Source organism: Notolabrus celidotus, chromosome 19 (genome assembly GCF_009762535.1).
Source record: "Notolabrus celidotus isolate fNotCel1 chromosome 19, fNotCel1.pri, whole genome shotgun sequence".
In the NCBI taxonomy this organism is placed as follows: Eukaryota; Metazoa; Chordata; class Actinopteri; order Labriformes; family Labridae; genus Notolabrus; species Notolabrus celidotus.
The window spans coordinates 2,658,089-2,683,397 of NC_048290.1; the positions used below are offsets into that span (position 1 = coordinate 2,658,089).

General features: G+C 42.2%; 1 protein-coding gene and 1 long non-coding RNA gene across 2 annotated transcripts in view; both read right to left on the reverse strand.

The window, feature by feature from the left end:
- On the reverse strand, positions 1-2,027 carry LOC117831318. The gene is made up of 3 exons (XR_004634971.1): positions 1,882-2,027; positions 495-565; positions 1-393 (listed from the first exon to the last, which is right to left on the reverse strand). It is a non-coding gene; the product is annotated as an uncharacterized LOC117831318 (long non-coding RNA).
- A 4,042-nt stretch (positions 2,028-6,069) lies between these two features.
- Positions 6,070-25,309, reverse strand: part of cwc27 (CWC27 spliceosome associated cyclophilin) — a 35,155-nt gene continuing 15,915 nt past the window's right edge. The window contains exons 11-14 of the mRNA XM_034710377.1: positions 20,537-20,640; positions 11,085-11,194; positions 10,876-10,985; positions 6,070-6,597 (exon numbers count right to left, since the gene is read on the reverse strand). Of these exons, the coding sequence (XP_034566268.1) occupies positions 6,435-6,597; positions 10,876-10,985; positions 11,085-11,194; positions 20,537-20,640 (487 nt within the window). The 3' untranslated portion in view covers positions 6,070-6,434. The remainder of the gene's footprint in view (positions 6,598-10,875; positions 10,986-11,084; positions 11,195-20,536; positions 20,641-25,309) is intronic.

Sequence of the window (25,309 nt, forward strand, 5' to 3'; positions counted from 1 at the left end):
GGATGACTCAGCAGTTTATTCAGTTCCTTCTGTCTGCACTTTAATATCACTTTGATCTGTGTGTGTTATTTGTTCTGTTTATAATAATCACAAACAGCTGATGAATGTGTCTGGATTAAAGGATGAATAATGTGGTGGGAGAGGTTAATGCAGCAGCAGCAATGAATCACGACCCAATTACTCCCTAGTGCACCTTATTTCATCTCCACCGTGTTGTTGGAGTGAATGCAGAGGATGCAGGAAGTAAAATCAAGAGTCTTGGCACCCTGCAGGTGAGTGCTGAGTCGGACACTGTGTTCACTCTGCAGGTGGAAGTCCGTCTGCTTCGCTCAGCATAAAGGTGTAACTGAATCCACCTGTTCTCCGGTCGTGCACGAGCAGGTAGCAAGTTATCTGTAATGTGCATGCATGAACAGTGTCAGAGGTGAGAGGACTGAGAGCATTCTGGGAGCAGATGTTCAACCTCATGACATCAGGGCGGAAAAAACACCTACCTTGCATTTCCCACGTTTAAGCTGGTCCAGGTCTGTGTTGCTCCACATCTGGTGTGAGAGAGTTTGCATAACTGCATTTGAAATAATGAAGGATTTTTGGTTAAAAATAATAATTTCAAGCATGCTTTTAAACTTCCAGAGAATCTGTATGTGTATTTAAAAGTGTTCTGCTGCTTTTAAATTGTGTCCAAGATTCCTGTAATCATGAAAAACCTGCAAAAGTCATAGAATCTGATGATATTTGCTTTATGAAGACCTGTATCAATAATTATATATAGTATATAAACATAATACTGGTGTGTCAGCTGCACTGCTTCAATGAATGGATCAATGCAATACACTGTGTAATATCCCACCACTTAACATCCTTTATTCCCAGAGCTTTTGTACAAAGATAATTTCTAATTATTCTGCGCTTCTGTATATACTTTTTATTTTTTATTTATATTTATATCTTATTTTATTCCTTCTTCTATCAACACTTTGAATTTCTTACATACTGTTTATAAGAACTCTGTAATGACTGAATTTCTCTCCCCGGGATGATGTGATGATCACTGATGACATGGAGGAGGTAGAACTCATTGAGGTGGATGAGCAGTCGCAACAGAAAAGCTACAGCAGGGAAGCTTATGAGGAGGATGAAGAAAGTCCCAGAGGCGAAGTGCAATGTCAGACTCAGTAATTTTTAAAGCATTCTGGGATTTTTTATTGAGAAATAACTAATGATATTTCTGATTCTGATTCTGAGGGTTCATTTTATATCAAACAAAGCTCATCATAGATTTTAATGTATACACAGATGTTTTAGTGAATATATGTTCATTAAAATGTGTCCAAAACATAAATAAGTCATGGAAATGTATTTGCAAATGTGTATAAACCTTGTGTTTTAATGTTAAGTGAAGGTTAACAACACAAAGATCTGGGATCTTGCATCTGAGATGGCCCGCCACTTTAACCGTCATTATTTAATTGAATTTATCAGCAATAATCTTCACAATTAAAGCAACTATTCAGTTTATAATTTCAGACAGTAGTCAGAACAGCTCATCAAAGTTTCCCTGAGTCCAATGTGACGCCTTCAGACATCTTGTTTTTGAACTGTTGGTCTGATGAGACAATATTTAAGGATTAAAGGGTTCAAGGTTTTTTATTGTTGCATGAGGTGGAATGAAATTGAGTTTCTCAGGTCCCATTTAAAAGCCACAATATGAAGACACACACACAATAAAAAAAGACAAGCATTTAGACTGCATGAGCAGCATACATAAACAATAGTAAAAAGAATTGTGCGAATACGAGGAAAAATAGACTGATTAGTGGTTGTGAGAAGTGCAGACGAGTGTGCAAATGTGCGATGTATTGTATTGTTCTTATTACTCACCTTCTGTTGATCAGAAACAGAGATCAGCCGTACATTTCTACCTCTGAGAGCTGGACACACAACAATTAATGTGTTGTAAAATTATCTGAGCACAAGTTTTGTCTCCTAATAGAACATGCCCTGATTTAAACTGCCTCCAAAATCTAATTATAACAGCAGCAGCCTCAGCTGGGTTAACTCACTCTGCCTCGTTAACGAATGAAACCTGGAGTCTGTTTGACTCCGCTAATTAACTGAAGATCTTCCATCTTTAAGACTTTGTGCAACCCAAAATGAAAACTTATACTCTGATGCAAGGTGTAATGGTAATTTTGGTTCCTTTGCGTTCAACTGCTTGAGGCGTCCTATCTCCTGCTTTCTCACCAGGATACTGTGATGTCTAGACCTCTTAAACCTCCCGCCTGAATACACAACCCTGTCCTGGTGCAGATACCTGCAGCAGACGAAGGGTGTGAAGCATACATTTAGGCATATGTTTAGGTCTCCCTGTGCTCAGGGTCTTTCTTCATTCAGATCGCTCGTGTGCTGATTGACCTTTTCTTTGCAAAGAAAATGGCTCGCACTGCCTCAGGAAGGCAAAACACATCCTAAGAGATCCAACTCCTCCTGGACATGCACTCTTTGAGCCGCTACCCTCTGGCAGACGATTTAGGACATTAAAAGTAAAAACAAACAGACTAAAAAACTGTTTTTATTCAAGAGCCATTACTGCTCTCAACACTGCGTGAGTATGGGCTTTTTGAATGGTAACTTTTGTGCAATAATAAGAAACTGTGCAATAATAAGTCTCTGTGATTTGATTTGTATGTTGTGTGTGTATGACAGTGTTTTTTTACTCCAGTATTTATTACTTGTTATACCTTGTATTGTTGTTGTTTTTGTCACTTTTAAAGGTGACATATCACGCTCTTTTCATCAATATATATTGGTCTAAGAGGTCCCCAAAACATGTCTTTAAAGTTTATGCTCAAAAAAACACTTTGAAATCAAATTTTGGTCTGTCTGAAAAACCCTCTTCTTCAGTCCTCCTCAGAACAGTCTGTTTTCTCTCTGACCACGCCCCCTCAGGAAGTGGATGTGCCCTCGGCTCTCCAGCACGTTGATCTAATGTTTACATGTTGGCTGAATATACACGGCTGCTCAGAGATCACGTTACTTCAACCCTCTGAATCTGATCCAGAATCTGATCCTGACAGAGAGGCGCCTGCAGCAGGACCTTTCTGAACCATTGGTCACAGATTTAGTGTTTCTTGTTGTTTTATTTGTCAGTATGTCGACGTGTGTCTTGGTACACAGCTACAGCTACGACATGTAGCTATGCTAACTAGCGATAGCACTTATCCATGATAAATAAAAATCATCCACTAGATCTTCAAATCTGCAGACGTGGGGAGTAAAACCGACCTTTGTGTTTATTAAGACAGCCTACAACTAGCATGCCTCCCTCCTAAGCTCCTTGTTAGCACACATGTGTGCAGGGAATGAAAAACGGAGGAGGGATTCAGTATTATTTTATACAGTCTATGGGCTGAACAAGCTCCGAGCTCTGACTCCGTGACAGACCGGATATTGTTGTTACGTAACAAAAACACTGAAGTCTGAAACGGCTCGTTTCACACACATTTACAGAAAGGTGGAGAAATCAGAACAGGGGCAGAATGGATTTTTTTTCCTTCTGGGGGGTTTGTAGACATGTCAGGGAAACATATTTCAGGTAGAGAACCATTAAAAAGTCAATTTTGCATGATATGTCACCTTTAAATGGCACCTAATGAGGACTGCACCTTTCCAATTTCGTTGTACTTGTTGCAATGACAATAAAGGCATTCTATTAATAATAATAATAATACATTTTATTTAGAAGGGCCTTTCAAAACACTCAAGGTCGCTTTACAGACAGATTAAAACACAATAAATAAAACAACATGATAAAATCAATAAAAACAACAAGCAAAGTAACACCAAGTTAAAAATGAAGCAGTGGAAATGAAGCAGGGAATGCAGTTTGAAACAGATGGGTTTTGAGTTTTGATTTGAAGAGGGGTAGTGAGTCAGAGTTTCGGATGTCTGGTGGGAGTGAGTTCCAGAGTTGGGGAGCAGAGCGACTGAAAGCTCTGCTCCCCATGGTGCTGAGACGGGCAGGGGGCACAGAGAGGTGGAGGGAGGAGGAAGACCTGAGGGAGCGAGAGGGGGTGACGATGTGGAGGAGATCAGACAGATACGGGGGGGAGAGGTTGTGGACGGCCTTGAATGTGTAAAGGAGGATTTTTAAATTGATTCTGAGTTTGACCGGTAGCCAGTGGAGCTGCTGGAGGACGGGGGTGATGTGGTGAAAGGAGGGGGTTCTGGTGATGATGCGGGCTGCAGAGTTTTGGACCAGCTGAAGTTTATGGAGGGATTTGTGAGGGACACCGAAGAGGAGTGAATTACAATAATCAATACAGGAGGTGACGAGACTGTGGACCAGGTTAGCAGTGGTGTGAGGGGTGAGAGAGGGGGGGGGACGGTTGATGTTGCGGAGATGGAAATATGCAGACCGGGTTATGTTATTGATGTGAGAGTTGAAAGAAAGTGAGCTGTCGAGGATGGTCTATTCTATTCTAAATAAAACCTTGTCGGCCTGCAGAAGTCTCACTTTCATTCTTCACCAGTAGCAGGAAAAACTTCCACAACAAAGGATACGCTCTCCCAAACAGCACCGCCACCTTCAGCAGACAGAGGCCTCGTCCAGGCATCAACAGTGCTGATTCTACCTACCTTAACACTTGGCTCCTCATAGCAGGCACTTTGGATATTGATGGACAGTGAAAGCCAACATGTCAAAGTGTGTTTGTAAAGCTAGGTCTGCAGATAATGTCACCAGACACTGAACACCATGAGTTTGGTAAAGGTCATAGTTAAAGATTAAACAGGTGTCTCTTTTTTTTTTTTACTCTTGTCTGCATATATATTTCTGGTTTGTGTCATGTTTGTCACAAACTGTCAAATATTAATGCAATTTATTCTTGCAGCAAAAGAAAAGAAAGAAAAACCTTTTTCTTCTGTGCTTGTGACTGTGTGCATGTGACCATCACCATCCCTCTTAGAACTCTGGCCTATCTTTTATTGACAGCTAATATCATGTTCTGTAATAGAGGGCGTGCACACCTAGGTGGGCCAAAAAAAATAAAAAGAAAGTAAAAGAAAGATTACACAAAGATATACAAAGGGACAAAGAGAAGGAGAGAGAGACCTAACACACTTAGATGGAGAGGGACCATCTCACCATGACGCCAAAAAAACTCCGTGGGGTGATACTAATGATTAAGCAACCCTTAGTGTCCACAATCATTACTGAAGCTTGGGTCTCAGAGGGTTGCCGCCGTGCTGTGTTCTATTTGTGTAACAAGACCACCACTGGTGCAGATGAGACCACTTGGGTCAGATCAGCCGAGCGGTTCAGCCCGGCACCCGGGCCGCGAGAGCAGTCAGACCGAAGGACCCAACGCGCCACGGGAGACCCAGGCCAGGGGACAAGCCAAGGACCCAGACTGGAAGCAAACAGGTACCGCCGGAGCACCCAGGGCGACCCCCAGGTCACCCAGCAGGAGGAAAGGGGGGCGAGATCCCGCAGCCCCCCCAAGGAACACCCCCACAACACCGCCCCCACAGACCCCCAAGACAGAGCCAAAGGAGCCACCAGGGCCGAGGGGGCCCAGCACCAGGAGCAGACAGCCAGGCAGCCGGGCAGGACCAAGACCAGAGCCCGCCAACCGGTGCGCCGGAGCGGGGGATGGGCGGAGGCGGCAGGGCCAATCCCCCCCGCCCCCCCAGCCGGCCCGACCACTCCCCCCAGCCAAGCCCCCCACCCGCACCCCGCGACTGATGGAACAGGTGGCGGGGGCATGGAGGGACACCCCAATGGCTGCCGTAGTAACACCCCCCCCAGCTGTGCTCCACCCCACCCCCCAAAAAGGACCGCGAGGGAACCCCCGGGAAACCCGGCCCAGAGGGCGGCCGCAGACCAGGCCCCCGCAGGGGAGGGGACAGCAGGGGGGTGGAGGGTGACAGGGACACCAGCCACCCACCCAGCCCGATGGACCCCCAACGAGTAGGGCCGAGCCAAACACTAAGGCCCCGCCAAACCCAAACACCTAAACAGGTGTCTCTAATAAAGGTACGAACAGATCAGACTGCGTCACCACTGACTGCTTACAAATGCATTTTATTTTTCTGACAGAGTCTATCGCTCCCTGTGAAACATTTACAGAAGAATGGGATATAAAAGTTAACAGCATTACATGAAATCAAATCATGACCTCAATCATTACTGCGAGCAGAGTTTAAGACGTCCTGATGAGTAAGTCGGAGTCGTCTGGGCGCAGCTGTTAAAAGGAAAGCGTTTCCATCACAGATTACAGAGAGCGTATGGTCAGCATCAGCATCCAGATGTTCAGCACAGAGAGCGTTGGGTTTGAAGTGGTGGAAAGGAGGACATGCAGGGTGCTGCAGGACCAGTTTGTCTTTCACGTGTTACACGGCTTTGGCAGGACCCGACCTTTGACCCGGCGACCTCACCTCTTGGCCTTCTTCTCCTTCATGATCTTCTTGCTCTCCTCTCTCCTGCGTTTATTGACGGGGTTGCGTGGGTCGTAGATCTCGAAAGTGTCCTCGTCCTGCATGTTGGCATCCTTGACTTTTCTGGTTTGCTCATCAAACTGCAGAACATGGGCCATCCTAAATCAAGACAGAGAGAGGCGGAGAGAGTTCAAAGACGAGCGGCGAGGGGATCCACTAAATCACAGATCAGCTGGACTTCCACCAACAGGCTGGAACCTTTTAGTTTGAGCTGTTTGATCACAATATCAGAATTAAGAACCAGGGAGTACTTTTGTTTTAGAGGGAGTCCCTGGTACACATTCAGCAGTTCATCATGAAGATGATATTTGGCAACACAGTTAGAAAATCTTTAAACTTTATTGAGATAAAGAATCAAATCAGACAGACGATTAAAGTCAGAGGAGTTCAAAATCAAAAACGATGGAAACAAAATGTCAAAAGAAAAGTCATAAAAAATACTGATGTGATACTGATGCAGTTTGTCATGTGGACTGTGAAAGATGATAAAAAGTCAAATGTTTAAAGGTAAGAAAAATAGAGATGATGGGTTTATTAGCACAATTTGAATCTGAATTTTAATATCAGATGTGCCAAATTATTGCAATAAAGCCAATAAAGTGTGACAGCATAGCTATAAAAAATTAAGATAAAGATATTTGACACAAAGATTTAGTTTTTATGGAAGAGAAGTTTTTTAAAGCTCAATTTAGATGATGTGTCAGGTCAAACAGGGACTTTTTATTCCATTTTTTTTAACCTAAAGCCTATTTTTTATACAAATAATGCTAGCAGAAGTAATAATTACACTTTTATAAGATGTTTTGTTGTAATTTTATTGTAAGGATCATTTTCTTGTCGACTAGGAAGCAGCAGAAACAAGGTGTAACCTTTGACATAACCTCTATCAAGGGCCTGTGTCCACTCACAGCATTTCACGCTGGCAGCACCTGCTTGCTTTCCTTTTTCATCTTGAGTTATTTATCCATGTTTCCCCTTTATTAAATAGTCCAGCTGATGAGAGGAATGTAATGGGACAAAATGCAGCAAAGGGTTACTGCTTGGAGTTGAATCAGCGACAGCCTCTGTACACAGGGTGCAAGCTTTAACTGCTAAGCCAGCGCCCCAGCACCTATTTTCTATAACAAACCAATGCAGTTCAGTGTTTCAGCACGTAGCATCCCAAACACAAAATTTCCCTCAGTAGTAGCTGTTTCTGTCACTGCTCTCATGGCGGCACTTGTCAATGTCACTTCTCCCTCACCAACCAATCAAAATCAAGAAGGGGCGGGACTTCACACATCAACTTTTTTCAACAACAATGGTGGAGAAGAAACAAACCAGACTTGTTGGCTCAATGGTGCAATCACAGGACCTTGGCTAGGGATGTGCCCATTTAGTTCACCCTCCCTAGTTGGTTGAACTAATAATCGTTATTATTGTAGGCCTGAAAAGCCTGCGTCATATGTTGTGTTTAAACTGTAGCGCATTCACTTGCAACTAGCCGGGGCTGTAGCTCTTATTAATGGATACTACCATAATGCTTCAATGCTCTACAACCTGGATGCAATCAAGCACAGGTGAGACATAGCATCTTGAAGCGTAGCGTGGTTTAAGAGTGGCCAATCTGGTGGTCAAAGTCTCAACACACACATGCATAGGAGCTGAACTTTCACACACATTTATCAGAACCCGAAGCGAGCTTTGCATCCGATGAAGGTCAGTTTCATCCCTCCCGCTACCCAGAAGGATTTTCTGCATTCTGGTGTCCCATTTAGTCTGCTTCTTACTGTTATAATTAATGGTTTCTTTTACAATCCAGTGTTCACCACGAGGGTATCAATGAGAATAACATGAGCTCAAACTCAGCAGACACTAATGAAAAAGGTCTTTTCGTGCCAGCTTGTCATGCTTGATCTTCACCGTCCACAAAACACAGTTGTTTGCCAAACTGCTCCTTGAACTCTCCAGGAGGACTCAGGATGGTGGTGCTCACATGCTGCTCAGAGCTGCTACCAATATCTCAGTAATTAAAGCTCAGGAAGACTTCTTCCACACGTAGAGAATACCTCCTGTCTGATTCAGCGTCCATTTATCTTTAACCACGGACAACATGACTCCTAACTCTGACTGCTGGGAAATGTATGTTAAAAAGACAATCAACATAATATTAGAGGAAATGATGGGATAGACTGACACAATACTATATGACACAATACTATATGACACAACACCAAAAGATATGATACATTATGTGTGTAACGTTACAATTTGTCACAATATGATACGTTACAATACCATACAATACAATACGTTATGATATGTTGCATTACGATATGTTATGCTATGGCACAAAGTAATACGTTAGGATACGACTCGATTCATTACGATACCATACCGTACGTTAGGATGTGTTACAATGTTACAATATGATAAAGTACGATACATAACGATATGATACAATACTATATGATACTATACAAGAATATACGATACATTATGCGTTACGATACCTGGCGTTACAACATATTATGTAACGATCTATATGACATTTGGATATGTTAGGTCATGAAATAATACGTTATATGTTACGTTACGATGTTACATTACGATGTTACGTTATGACATGTTACGTTACGATATGTTACGTTACGATATGTTACGTTACGATATGTTACGTTACGATATGTTACGTTACAATATGTCAAGTTACGATATGTTACGTTACGATATGTTACGTTACGATATGTTACGTTACGATATGTTACGTTACAATATGTCAAGTTACGATATGTTACGTTACGATATGTTACGTTACGATATGTTACGTTACAATATGTCAAGTTACGATGTGTTACATTACGATGTGTTACATTACGATGTGTTACATTACGATGTGTTACGTAACGATATGTTACATTACGATGTATTACGTTATGATGTGTTACGTTATGATATGTTACATTACGATGTGTGACATTACGATGTGTTACGTTATGATATGTAAAATTACCATGTGTTACATTACGACGTGTGACATTACGATATGTAACGTTACAATATGTCAAGTTACGATCTGTTACATTACGATGTGTTACAATACGATGTGTGACATTATGATGTGTTACGTTATGATATGTTACATTACGATATGTAACGTTACAATATGTCAAGTTACGATCTGTTACATTACGATGCGTTACATTATGTGTTACATTACGATGTGTTACAATACGATGTGTGACATTATGATGTTACGTTATGATATGTTACATTACGATGTGTTATGTTATGTTACGATATGTTACGTTATGATATGTTACATTGCGATGTGTTATGTTACGATATGTAACGTAACGATATTTAACGTTACAATATTTAACGTTACAATATGTTACATTACGATGTTTTGTTACGTTAAGATATGTTACGTTATGATATGTTACATTACGATGTTACGTTACGATATGTAACGTAATGATATTTAACGATACGATATGTTACGTTACGATATGTTTCGTTACGATATGTTACGATATGTTGCATTAGGATGTTACATTACGATGTGTTACGTTAAGGTGTCACGTTACGATATGTTACGATACGATGTTACGATATGTTGCATTATGATGTTACATTATGATGTGTTACATTACGATGTGTTACGTTACGATGTTGCGTTATGATATGTTACGTTACAATATGTCAAGTTACGATATGTTACATTACGAGATGTTACATTACGATATGTTAATTTACGTTATGTTACGTTACGATGTCCTACATTACAATACGTCACAATATTTTACAATATGATACCATATGATGCGATACGATACATTAGGATTCGATACATTACCATGCCATACCAGAAGTTGAGATATGTTACGATATGCTATGTAATGTTACGTTTTGATACCGTGTGATACAAAACGATAAGTTCCGAAACATTATGTTACGATACATTACGTTCTGTCCTCTTACATCATAAAATGATACGTTACCATATCATATGTTACCCTATGGAGTGTTATACGATACAAAGGGTAAGAATACATTATGTCACAATGTGATAGGTTAAGATACAATAACATATGATGGGTTATGATACAATATATTACACTATGTTATAATGACATTAGTGCCACCTGGAGGAGTCCTAAGGTATTGACACAGTGAGTCAAATTGTAAGGTTAATCTTTTTAGACCAGTTTTGAATATAATATGTGATAATTGTAGCCGGAGTCAGGACAGACTTATATCGCTTAAATAAATGATCACTTATTGTTTAAAGCTTTGCCTTAAGAATCTGGTTAGAAAGTTAAAAAATAAGAAACCTGATGCGTCCCGCAACAAAAAACAGATGTATCAGGAATGAATGATAAAAGGTTCACTGACCATCCTTTGTCGTCATCCTCTGCCAGCTCCTCCTCCTCCTGCTCGTCCTGCGGGGCTTCAGTGATGGCTGACGACAGCTTGGACTTGAAATTATTGAGGAGCGCCAGAGTCTACCGAAAAACCACAGACATGATTAATACAGTTTAAAGTGTGAGCAGCAAAAATACTTATGATGGAGACATCGATTAGTGATTAATGAGATTCCTCACCTGTTCCTCTCTGCCTGATTTCTTCGTCTTCTTCTGCTTCCTCAGATCTTCGTACCTCTTCCGACCCTCCAGGTACTCAGCGACGGCCTCATTGGACGCCTTTTTCTCGACTGCAGATTAAAAGAGATTGAATGAAGTAGAGAAAAAACTACGTCTTTATATAAACCTTTTCAAAAGAATCAAAATTTCCAGGACAGTTTTTGTAATTGTGAAACTTTCCAGGAATTTCATGACCATGGGGACCTTGGCGTGTGTTTTTGGTGCAGTTTGTTTGTTTTTCTAGGATGATGGAAAAACTCCCGGCCAAATTTCTTGAAACTCTGTGGACAGGAGCAGCTGGGGCCAAAGTTTATTGAGTTTTGGAGCAGATATGGTCCCACTTATGATCAAGGCCTTGGCTGACTCCTGCGCCCCCTTTTCTATTTCTCTTCCTGTCTTTTTTTAAATCTCTTGTTTTGTCCGAAAAATAAGACATTCACGAAGACACAAAAATGCAACCTCCCACAGCTAAAATGCAGGAATAATAACCCGACTCAAAGACCGAAAACAAATTAGGACAAGTTAAAACTTTCCTGATGTTACAACAACATTAAGGGAGAAGAATTACCGCCCCTTCCCATGATGCTCTGGGGCATTTGACAGACAAAATAAACAGAACGTGATCAAAAAGAAAAGATAAAAGCGGGTGAAGCTTGTCAAGCCGTGACAGTTGCTGCCGTACATGATCAGAGAACATGATAATAAGAGAGGTGAAGAGATGAGGCAACTCAGGGCAGTCCTCTCATCTCACACTGACATGCTCTGCGTGAATCCATACTTCTGCCAACTCTCACTAAGATGTAGTGGAGGAGAGCCCCAACCTACTAACCTTTCACTTTATCTTTCTCAGAGATGACCTACATTCCGCCGGCTACCTTATACCCGAACCTTACGTAATTGATCGCTCCCGGGCGGGAAAGACCTCTTTAATCCTCCGCCACCAGCACATGTGCTCTTTGGTGAGAGTCGGCAAAAACAAAGAGTCTCAGAGTGATATAACTTAGCCATCAGTCATCGTTTAGAAATGTGTGTCATGCTCCTCAATGCTCATAACAAGATATTAATAAGACACACTTTTTGCAGTATTTTATGGTTTGAAATGCATGCACAGGAAACATATTTGTACTTTCTTTATTTTAATATATATATTTATCAGGCAGTGGATAAAGCTGGAATCAGGGAGAGTGAGCAGGGAGTGGCATGTGGTAAAAGGCCCGCAGGTTGGAATCAGACCTGGACCACCTGCTTTAGAACCGGCCCCTGTATATGGGGCATGTGATGTAACCACCGGGCCAAACCGGCGCCCTCTTTCTTCTGTCTTTGGCGTCTTACTGTGATGTAAGACTCCTGTTTTGAGAAATTAAAGCAGCAGATGATCATTGAACTAAAAGTAAATCACTGAAGTCAGTTTATTATAGTTACTGAAACTCCCAGCCTTCTTTGATCCAACTTTTTTTTATATTGTGTTTTTTTTTTTTGCTGTTTTCTGCTTCAAATCATCAAATCTGGCTGTTTTTGGACTGTTGGTCGTATAAAAATCACTCATAAAATCACAGAAACGTCTTTGTTTAACTCTTTGAAATGTGGATACATACACTGTTTGTGTAGTTTATTTATAAGGGACAATGCACATGACATAATACAACTTCTACAACTTGCAGAGTCAGTGACATCTTTTAAAACTCACTTTTATAGACGTGCTTTATGTGACTTCCCAGTTTTAACTGCTCTTCATTAGTTTTCATTATTTATTTTTATTTTTATTTATTTATTTAATTATTTTAATTTTCTTTATCTCCTTTTTAATTTATAATTTTAATGTTTTTAATCTATTTATTCTATTTTCTCTGACGTGACATTGTCTTCTTCTTTTTATTGTCCTTTAATACTTTTTTTAAAACCTCCTTAAGAATGATTTATTTTCCTAAAGTTTCATCAATTATTCTGTTTAAATTTGCTTTTATTCTTTTTAACATTTTGTGTTGAATTTTGTTATTTTGCATTATTAGAGTTTCTACACTCCTCTCCATCTGTTAAAGGTTTTGTTCTCTCATCCTCCTGCATCCTTCCATGCTTTTTTGGTCAAACCACTTTGTAAACAACTGTTTGTGAATGTGCTTTAAATATTAAATGTATTATTATATCATTATTATTATTATACCTGTTACAAAAAGCTGTAGTAGCTGATGTTTTGCAAGTATTGCTAGTTTCCACCTCCTGTCTGCAGTAAGACTTTTAGTGAATTATAAGTAAAAAGAAAGATGTTAAAAGTGCATATAATAAAATGCATTCTTAATTTTCCTGATGGCTCTGTGTTTTTGACTAAAGAGACATTTGAAATTTTGGGGATATTCACGTCACTTTTTTTTCACTGCTGCAGTAGTCACTGAAAAAGTCCCCTGAATGTAACTATGGGTGGAAGCAGCTTTAGAGGCTGTTTCCATCAAGATGCCTTTTTTCCCTGTGTAGTGTAGTCTAAAAGTGGAGTAAATCCAGTTTTCACACATGCATATGATTGATTTTGGCTTCTCTTTTTGACTCTAAGAAGAGGGGTGTGTCGTCCATACTTATATATAATAATTGATGTGAAGGTGCAGGTTTAAAGAGACCTACTTTAATAGTTTCATGGACACAAACAGTGTAAAACTGGACCCTACGGGACGCTGGTGCAACAAACAAGCAGGCATCATCTGCATGTGTCATCAGGAGCAAGCAGAGGCAGCTCCGTCAAAGTGCTGCTGGGAAACTTGGGGATGATTTTCCAGCATGTGGTCCTCCTCTGTCTGCAGTGTGTGTGAAGTTGGTGTCTACTGTAGTGATTGTGCTTCTGTAAATCTCCCTGCTCAGGCTGTGAAGTCACACGGCAGCAGACAGTGAGCACAGTCTGCTGGCTGCTGCTGGAGAGCTGGATTTTCCTCCACAAAATGTGACGTCACACACACTCAAACACACACACACACACACACACACACACACACACACACACACACACACACACACACACACACACACACACACACACACACGCCGCAGACCCCATAGTGGCCTCATCTTGCAGGCCGAGCTGTGCCACTCCTGGGTGGATGCGGTGACACGTTCAGGTGCACCAAATAAATGATGTAAGAAAGAAAACACGGACTGTCTGACACGGAGTCAGAGCTACTGTAAAGTTACGAGTTTATATGAATGTGTTTGAATTTATATTTCCCTTTATCACGAGCGGTGGAGTCTCAGGGGATTAAGTGTTGAGTTTGTGACCGAGTCTGCCTCATAAACATTAAATCACGGAGGAAATAAAACAACATGAAGCTGAGGAAAACATGTCAGAATGAGTTAACGCTCCGACACTCATCTGAAGTCATCCAGTCTGCGCTCGCTGCAGACCAAATGAGAAAAACACAGAAAATACAAGACTGAGTTTAAGGACTGGAAACATGGAGTCTGAAGGAACCAGGACTACAGTCACACCTACGCTCAACACGGAGGTGGATTTATGAAGAGACGCTTCTGCTGTGGGGGGAAACAAAAATAAAAAGAAGAAGTTGTAGAGTCCATTTGAAGACTAGACTAAGACTATTACACCGTGACTACTGCAGCGTCATCTTCAGCCTCCTGAGATCACCACCACAGCAGGTAGGCTTTGCACGAGAAAGAACGTGTGTGCACATTCGAGTCAGGTACATTTTGGGGTTAGATCTCCTGAAATTTTGCAGAGTGCATATCTGAAAACAGGTGAAGTGACACCTTAGGTCTTGTTTGTTCAATTAGTACAAAACTGAAACGCAGGAATGTTGAGTTTCAGTTTGACGTGAGGTAACTCCAGCAAAAACGTCTCGAATTGGAAAAGGCTGAATGTGTTTTTCCATCCAGCACACTCGCACAATTTCTGCAAGAAGTCTGGGTCAGCTGATGTGAAAGCACAGTGAGAGATTTCAGGAAATTCACCGTGTGAATTGAGCTTGAGTGCAGAGGAAAGACGTCTAAATCATGTGACAACGTGAACCTGGATGAGGGACTAGGGTGAATAAAGTCATATGATGGGGAAGAAGGAGACAAATCTGCATATGCATCCGTTTAGGTCTCTGCTGCTTCCATGTAGCTTTTGATTTCAAGTCCTGCAACCCAAGACTCGTCTTTCATCCCCCTCTTTTGACATGTAACACAGGACTTCCACCAGATCCGGCTCCGGTCCATCTCAACCCCCACCGGTTGCGTTTTTGGAACGCAGCATGGAGCAGGACAGCTGGAGTCATGTGACCGAGGTTTTCCCGCGGCAATCCCTGAATCAAGGATTCTCCTCCTCCTCCTCTCCTCATCCATGTTGTCTTTCTGGTCCTCTGAAAACCTCTGACCTGTTGACTCCAGGCCTGGCTCCGCTCATCATGACGTTGGTTTGTTGTTGTAGTTAAGTGAAATACGATCTGGTGATAACACAGAGTGTTTTATTCTGAAAATGAACCGGATGTTTGCATTTTGTTTTGGTGAAACCTGACTTCCTGTCCCGCTCCATCTGCTCTGTTGAGATTGATGCGTCGTGTTCCGGCATCCGGCAGAAATAGAAGTCGGAACGCAACAGTGAGGATCCAGTGGAAGTTAACACATTGACTAGAGAAGACACCTATCAGATCTGGTGCTGTGAGAGACGGACCAGACACAGATCTGGTGGAATTTGGCTGTTAATACGGAAGTGGAATATATCAATTCAAAGATCCACAAATCAATATCCTCTCAAACCCGTCCCTTTAAGGATGCACAAATCAATGCATCAGAGAACCAATGAATCTATACTTAAATTTAAAGACATGACTGGGTCTCATATGCATCGGATATCAGATCTGGAGGAGTCCGACCTGCCGGATCAGAGACGTAGCTGGAACGCAACAGTGAGGATCCAGTGGAAGTTAACACATTGACTAGAGAAGACACCTATCAGATCTGGTGCTGTGAGAGACGGACCAGACACAGATCTGGTGGAATTTGGCTGTTAATACGGAAGTGGAATATATCAATTCAAAGATCCAAAAATCAATATCCTCTCAAACCCTTCCCTTTAAGGATGCACCAATCGGGGCGCTGGTGGCCTAGCGGTCTAAGCGCCCCACATACAGAGGCCACAGTCCTCGTCGCAGGGGTCACCGGTTCGATTCCCGGTCAATCCACCATTTCCTGCATGTCTTCACCCTCTCTCTACTCCCCACATTTCCTGTCTCTCTTCAGCTGTCGTATCAAATAAAGGCAAAAAGGCCAAAAATATAACTTCAAAAAAAAAAAAAAAAAAAAGGATGCACCAATCAATACATCAGAGAACCAATAAATCTATACTTGGATTTAAAGACATGATTGGGTCTCATTTGCATCGGATATCAGATCTGGAGGAGTCCGACCTGCCGGATCAGAGACGTAGCTGCAACGCAACGGAGCAGATCCAGTGGAAGTTAACACATTGACTAGAATAGAAACCTATCAGATCCAGTGCTGGGACGGATCGGAGACGGACCTGACACGGATCTGGTGTAACTTGACCGTAAGACTTCAAGCTGTGAGGGACATCTGAACGAGCAACTTAGTAAAGTTCTGCTGGAAGGAAGGCTTCAGAGTGCGTCCACCTCAAGAACAAGACCACAACATGTTCCAGTTTAAGGTTTAGTCGTCTCTGATTAAAGAAAACTCTCACTTCTTCCCAATCTTCTGAGATTTCAGGGAAAGACATCTACGTGCCACACTTCTCACTTCATGCAGCGTGGACATGAAAACCTGCCCTGCTGCTGCAGGGCCAAACCTTTTTACTCTTGATTTATGACTCCAACAAGTGATCTCCCTCCCTCCTCTCCCCCCACAGTCACCTCTCCCGCTCTGCCTCCCGCTGCAGTCTGTGTCATGCTGGATGCTGACTGATGACGCCCTCAGGTCCTACACGAGGAGCCCACCTCACCCTCTCCAGCTGTTGTCACTAACTACCATCTTTGAGCGTGATGGCCTTTTCTAACTTACATTCCTCCCCTCTCCTGTCTCCTGTCACCCGGCCTCAGCAGAGCCACAAATCAAGGCGCTAATGTTGTAGCAACCGCGCGTTGTTGTGGACAGTGAACGCCTCTTTTATGGAATAAACGGCTCCTCTGCTCCGTTAAACAATCAGCGGCTGAGTGTGGAGGCATTACCGAGCGTCATCAATCACAAACGCATCAAGAATGATTTTGTCAGTTGAAGCTTCGAGGTCATCTTCAGCGATCCATCTTCGATTATGTAACGACGAAGACTTCTTTCAGAAGTGTCATGTCATAAATTACAGACTTTCTTAACAACTGTCAAACGGGGTATTGAGTGGACCAAAAACGGGTAAATCTTAGTCACAGGTACGTGAGATTTCTGGGAGATAAAACACAAGTTGATGGTTATCACATCATGAGCAGCCACATGGAAGACATCGCTTTAGCCTGGATTTATTGTGACAGGTATTTTATGCAAATTTACAAACACCTTTCAGGGTCTAGTTTCAATTTAAATCCAAAGAATGGAACCAAACAGAAACGCTGGTGTTGTTATCTAACACCAGTCTGGGGTTACGCTGCTTTTATTTGACCTCTGATAGTGCAGACATCTGCAACAAAATAGAGGCGAATGATGCAGTGTGGGATCTGTCTCAACCACTTGGAAACCAGACATGAAACCACAGTGAGAAGAAGACACTTTGAGCTACAGTACGTCTGGTCTGGTTCATTCTACCACACTTTAACAACTGAGGAATGGTATCACCAAAACTGGGAGCGCCAAATCCCAACAATCCTCAGACTGTTTCTAAACAGAGCAGGTCTAGACTGTACTCTATGTTCTATGACTAACAAAGACCCAACATCAAGACCGGATCAGATCCAGTCCCATCTTACAGACAGGACTCAGTCTGATCTCATCTTAATCCACCATGAGCAGAGCACTTTGCAGCATTTAGCAAGTTACAGTGGGAAGGACAAACTTCCTTTAACAGGCAGAAACCTCCAGCAGGACCAGACTCATGTTAGACACACATCTACTGAGACCCAGTTGGGATTGGAACGAGGGAACGAGGACAGATCTGGATTTGAGGACAGATTTCAGACCAAATCTGGAGGATCTAACACCAAAAACAGAGGCCACATTTCATGCTGAAGAGTTGTTTGATTTCAGCCTCTAAATTGTTAGTTTGTTTAAATTAGTAACTTTAATGGGACAGGAAGAGTTAAAGTGAGAGACAGGGAAAGACAGGATCCCAGTGTGTCAGTCTAAGCCTATAGCAGCATAACTAAGAACTGGTCCAAGCCTGATTCAGCTCTAACTATAAGCTTCATCAAAAAGGAAAGTTTGAAGCCTACTCTTAAAAGTAGAGAGGGTGTCTGCCTCCCGGACCCTGACTGGTAGATGATTCCAAAGGAGAGGGGCCTGATAGCTGAAGGCTCTACCTCCCATACTACTTTTAGAGACTTTAGGTACTGATGGAGGAAGATACGTTCCTCTCTTTAGCAAGTTACAGTGGCAAGGACAAACTTCCTTTAACAGGCAGAGACCTTAAGCAGGACGTGACTCATGTTAGACACACATCTGCTGAGACCCAGTTAGGGTTGGAACAAGGACAAATCTGGATTTGAGGACAGATTTCAGACCAAATCAAGAAGATCTAAAACCAAAGTCAAAGAGTTGTTTGATTTTAACCTCTTAATTGTTGTTTTTAATTTCTCTCTTTCTTTTAATTAGGATGATGGAATTTTCTTGCCTAATGTCTGGACTGTTCACACAAAACATTTCACATTTTGAAGATGCTGAGGCGCTAGTTTGGTTAAATCTTGTGCCCCGTGAACAGAGGTTGTAGTCCTTGAAGGATGGGGCTCAGACCTGCGACTCTACCTCATGTCATTCCCACTCTCTATCTCAGTTTCCTGCCCGATGCACGATCCTATCTCCTCCATGAAGGAATAAAAAAGCCCAAACAACAAAGAGACGCTCTTTCTTACTGTTATTTGACACTTAATGAACCAAACGCCTGACAAATGACCAACAATGAAAAACAACACTCACTCTCAGCTGTTACATAACAAGTAAAGATAACACTCCAACCTTCTTGATGTCCGCCCCCCCCGCTGAGCCTACGCTGACCACTTTGAGAAGTATGTGGGTGAAGTGAGACCAGAGGTTGACCTTCACAGAGGCCAGAGCAGACCCCCGCAGGATGATTTAAGCTTGTAGGGGATGACGGTGTCAATGTGAGACTTAATGTGTGCGTGCAGCTTCTCCAGGGGTGGGGGGACGGACGAGATAAAACGAGCCCTCGCCGCAGTGTTCTTCTGCAGGGTGAGCCGGGTTCTAAGATTTACAGCGTCTGAGCAGACATCCGTCTCCCCTGCAGCGGCCATTGGCCCATGACATCTAAGAATCTCATCTAATGGAATTAACTTTTGCTTCCAACACGGACACATAATGAGAAAAGAAACCTCCTGTCTGTGTGACGCTGAGACAGGAGGAGAAAACAAAAGGTCCCTGGCAGAGTTTGAATACTTTGAAAGATAATGGAGGAGTCACTCAGGTTAAACACTTGAGCTTATAGCTGGATCTATTAAGTGGAGGCTTCTTTCTGCTTGGTATGTTTATAGAAACAGCTTAACTCTATGCAGATATCACTAAGAGCAACAGATTCACTTAATCCTTTAGCACAATTAAGCGATTGTTTTAGGCTCCGGAATCTTGAATCAATCACAGTCTGGGTTTAAAAGCTGAGAGCGTCAGTGTTTGTGCAGACAACAACACAAAAGGCAATCATGGTCTTTATATTCTGGGTAAATATTGGCTGGTGGTAATCCCACAGTTCCACTGCAGGACCCCCGTGGGTGATTTTTATTTTCTTGCACAACAACATAATGCTAACCTCCGGCCTCAGAGGTTTCTGTAATCTTCAAAAAATGTGTTTCAGAATCAGCAAAAAAACATATCCAAAGATTGACGGCGTTATGACAGACTGCAGTGTGGTGAGGACCGGAGGAGATGTGGAGGCAGATTTATTTACTTTTTTTACAGACTCTCATCGGCCAAAAGCTGCAAAACCAGCAAACACAACAAGGTTTGATGTCCTTGCTCCACAATTTTCACCCACACAAATTTCTCTTAGCTCCAACACAAGTATGCAGAGCCTTTAGGGGGGCGGGGGGGAGAAATAAGCGTCTGCAACTAATTGTCAAAATCAGAGGGTTGCCTGTCCATTAGCAGAGAATGCAGCACGGATGGACCACCCTCTTCGAGACTTTGTTCACACTTAGAGCTCTGCGGTGAAAGAGTTCCTGTTAAGAGTCGTGTACAGTATATTATCAACCACCCATAAATCCACAGTGTAATGGGGAACAGTGATAAACATCCATCAGTAAAATGAAAGGGGATAAAATCTGCTCACATACCTTCCTTGACTTCTTCTACTGGAGGTTTTAAACTCTCCTCTTTCCTCTGTTTGATCGCCTGCAGGTCCTTCTTCAACTGCCGAGCCTCTTTACGCAATTCATCACTGAGAGGGAGACAGAAAAAATATTACACTTAATATATATAACATTTTAGAGAATAATACCAAGAGCAACAGGTTCAGGGATGAAAGTAGAAGTAAAGAGTTAAAGGAGACGATATGATTTCATGGTGCTCCAAAACAAACAACAACTGCTCTGAAACTCTTACTCTCATGGTTAATTATGTGAGTATAAACACCCCGTGCAAGTGTCAGGATGAAGAATGTACATTAAAAGCTTGTGTTACTCCAATAAACTTAATAGAGCCTCAGTCCAGTAATTGTTCCCTCCTCCAGGCTCCTGGAGAGCACCTGAAGACAGAATGTGTGGCTTGTTCTGAGTAATTTCAACTAAAGCAAGACTTTGTTTTACCCTGACAGTGGAGATCCAAAGTCTCTAATCCACAATCTCTAATCTGATCTCATCTTAATCCACCATGAGCAGAGCACTTTGCAGCATTTAGCAAGTTACAGTGGCAAGGACAAACTTCCTTTAACAGGCAGAAACCTCCAGCAGGACCAGACTCATGTTAGACACACATCTGCTGAGACCGTGTTGGAGAGAGGGATAGAGGGAGATGAAGAGAGAGAGAGAGATGATAGTGGGGAGACAGATAGTAGTAGTTGTAGCAGCTGGAGTCTGGCACGTCCACAGCAGCAGAGATCCAGAGGAACCTACGAGACAAGGGAGCTCAGGGACTCCAGAAAGGTCTAAGAAAAGAGAGAAGAGAGGGAGACCAGAAGAAAGAAAAAGAGGAGAAGAAATGGTGAAGGAAAGGATTGGATAAGAAAAGGAGACATAAAGGATGGAGAAACATCGACAGAACAAAGAGAGAAAGAAAGAAAGAAAGAAAGAAGGAATGAAAGAAAGAAGAAAAAAGAAAGAAGGGATGAAAGAGAGAAAGAAAGAAAGAAAGAAAGAAAGAAAGAAAGAAAGAAAGAAAGAAAGAAAGAAAGAAAGAAAGAAAGAAAGAAAGAAAGAAAGAAAGAAAGAAAGAAAGAAAGAAAGACCCAAAAAAGGAATCTACAGCAGAGATCCAGAGGAACCTACGGGACAAGGGAGCTCAGAGACTCCAGAAAGGTCTATGGTTAGTAACTTTAATGGGACAGGAAGAGTTAAAGTAAGAGACAGGCAGAGAGAGGAGAGAGAGGGAGAGACAGGATCCCAGTGTGTTAGTCTAAGCCTATAGCAGCATAACTAAGAGCTGGTCTAAGCCTGATCCAGCTCTAACTATAAGCTTTATCAAAAAGGAAAGTTTGAAGCCTACTCTTAAAAGTAGAGAGGGCGTCTGCCTCCCAGACCCTGACTGGTAGATGATTCCAAAGGAGAGGGGCCTGATAGATAAAGGCTCTACCTCCCATACTACTTTTAGAGACTCTAGGTATGGAGGAAGGTATGTATTTCTCTTTAGCAAGCTACAGCAGCAAGGCAGCTGGAGTCTGGCACTTCCACAGCAGTGACTCAGAGGAATCTACGAGACAAGGGAGCTCAGGGACGTCAGAGAGTTCTATGGTTAGTAACTTTAATGGGACAGGAGAGAGAGAGAGAGAGAGAGAGAGAGAGAGAGAGAGAGAGAGAGAGAGAGAGAGAGAGAGAGAGAGAGAGAGAGAGAGAGAGACAGGATATCCCAGTGTGTCAGTCTAAGCCTATAAGTTTAAAGTCATGGCAATAAAATTCAACAAAACTAGTCCCACAAATCCCCAAGTCACTGCAGAAGACCAACACCTCCAAGCTCAAGTTCCAAAATCTAAGCAAAGTCCAACAAGTCCCAAATCAGGATACCAAGTCCTAGGTTAAGTACCATGTAATTTAGAGTCAAGTACTAAGTCAAGCCCAACCAATTTAAATCAAGAGGAACAGGTCCCAACTCATCCCAAAGTTAACAGAACTAGTCCCACACCCCCCAAGTCACGGTACAAGACCAAAACCTTCAAGCTCAAGCTCCAAGTCAATACAGGTAAGTCTAAATTTAAGACTGACAGGTCCAACCTCAAGTCCAAATGATGTTCCCTGTACTTAATGTAATGACATCATCATATCATGTTCTTTTATGATTCTGTCAGATTGAAAGTCATCAGATTCATGTCTTTAGTTGAGCTCGAGTCTGTCTGACTTGAGTCCCGACCTTTAATAAGCATCAGCATGCTCTCTGGATGAACGCCACATGACATCATCACTAGCTGTGTGCAATAAATTACAGAAACAACCTGTGATACCTTAAACACACGTCTGTCAGGCTCTGTTAGTAACAGAAGTAATGAAAAACTTTATTCATCCTCTCCTCAAGTGGAACAACATTTCATATTACAGGCACTCTTCATGTCCAGCCACCCTTATAAAACTTTTAACTGGATGACAGGCAGGCCAAGGCACATCCTCGCTTCCTCGACTCAAGGTAGCGTCCCCTTTGGCAGGTGGCCTACAACCCATCTCATGCAAGGCTAAACGCTCGTCTGAACCCGGGCCAGCAATGCTCGTTATTGTTCCCTTTCATACGATTGAGTCTATTGCCAGTTTCAGAGCAGATATGTTATGTTAGGAAATGATAATATTTTTGTACTGCCTGACAGCTCTGTTTTTGTCCCATTCTACTGCAGAGCCACAAAGCACAGGTAAGCTGCTAGGTCTGGGCCCCTGGCCCAGAAACATGTGAGGCATCTCCAGACCAAACAATGGCTGCCTTTGTTTCTTACATCTGCTTCTCCTCTGCACTGACATACATTTCTATCCTCTTCTTTTGTGTTTATCTGGAGCTTTCACTCCTCTGTTTCTAAAGTTCCAGCTCTTATATTACCTTTGTTAAATTCTCTGACAAGATCCGAGGCTGAAGCCTTCAGGCGTTTTACAAATCCTCACTTTAAGTGCCTCTGTTAATATCAGGACCTGTGGCCCCTCTTGATGTCATGTCTCCTCCTTGTTAGCTTCCCTGCATCTCCTAAGGACACACATGAGGAATCAGTCAGACAGAGTTGTTGCTTCTCTGTTCTCAAAGGAAAAATGTTGCAGCTGAATCTCAGGCAGAGTTGCCAGCAGCAGCAGGGCTGGCTGGCAGAGTCAGAGTTGGCCTACGTGAAGAAGTCGCCTGCTCTGCTCAGTAAAGAAGCAATGACAACAAACCTTTTCTTCTGAGGCACACGTTTAATTTAAGGTCCGGTGATATCACTCGTTGAGTCAGGAAGCCTCACTGAGCTGATCTCTCTGTGAAACAACGCTCAGTCTCTTACCTTGAACTCAATCCAGCCTCTTCAGCAGCAGTTAGAGGTGAGTTTTCTTAGTCATATATTACACAGCGAGGAACTCTTTGGACTGAGTGATCATTTTCTACCTGCCATAACATGCCACCATTCAGAAAACAAGAGACGTATCCAAGGCAACAGCCAAACAATCAGCTCCACGGCGGCAGTGCCAATAAAGAGAAAGAGGCCAGAGAGGACAGGAAAAGCCCCAACAACACCTGTTCAGACACACCTTAGGGCTCAGCAAATTCCTCCCAGGACCCTCACATCACAACACTACAAATTATTTTGTTTTTACACACTTCAGGATAAAGTGTGGACCATATTTATGACTAGACTGAATAATTCACAGCTTGTTGAGAAATATTTGAGGAGTATATTTCAGGTTGTGATGGAAATCAGCAGCATGAGTAGGGATGCACAATATATATCAACTTACAAGAGTGTATTTTATCATTTGTTCTGTTGATACAATTTTATCCAATAGAAACAACCAATAAAAGCTGCTTTTATTTACGTATTAACAAGCCTACACATCCTGACACAGTAAGAGAAACTGCAACAAGCTAAGGAATGAGGAAAGATGGCGTCACCGGTGTGGATGTTTTTCACTTTTTTAGAGGAAAATAACAAGAATACAACTTGCAAATCATGTGCCGCAACTATTTTAAGGGGAGGAACGAAGTCCTTGAGTTTCATCACAACAAATCTCCTAAGTCACCTGAATAGTCGTCATCAAAACAAAGATGTATTGAAGGAATACAAAGCAGCAACAGCCTCAGCTAGCATAACAATCAAAAACCAGAGTGTCAATTCAAGAGGCGTTTGGGAACTGTAGAAATTTGAGAGACTTGATACAGATATCTATTCTAGCCAAGCAGCAACCTCTTGTCTTAATATATGAAGCCCATGTGGAAGTGCTAAAAACTGCAGTTCATGGAGCGTCCACTAGAGGCTGGCTGCAGAAACACCGGAAACCACATACACACCCATTCAAAGAAGACGATCTTTACAGCAGAAATAAACATGTTTACAGCCTGGTTCAAAAAATTGTTTAGGTCTGAAGAGCTAATTTTTCTATCAGCACACACTGTACGGGGGTGAATTTTTTTATATCTTGTTATTTACGAAGATACTACAATTACGAGTTTTGCCCAAATAAGGGCGTGGCTAACTAGATTGACAAGTGGGCACCCTGTAGCTGCATAAGGCCTGCCTCTTTACCTCACACTAGCTCAGAGGAAGTTAAGTTGTGTTCAGCATTTCCAATATGGCTCCCGCCGATGATTGGCTTCATAACAGGGCTTCAGGATGTCCAGATACTATGCCCATTTTTTATACAGTCTATGGTTTCAGCCTCAAATTGGTTGTGCCAGATATTTCCAAAGAGCTCAAATGATTAGTCAATAAAAGTATTAGCTGATAAAGGAGACACATG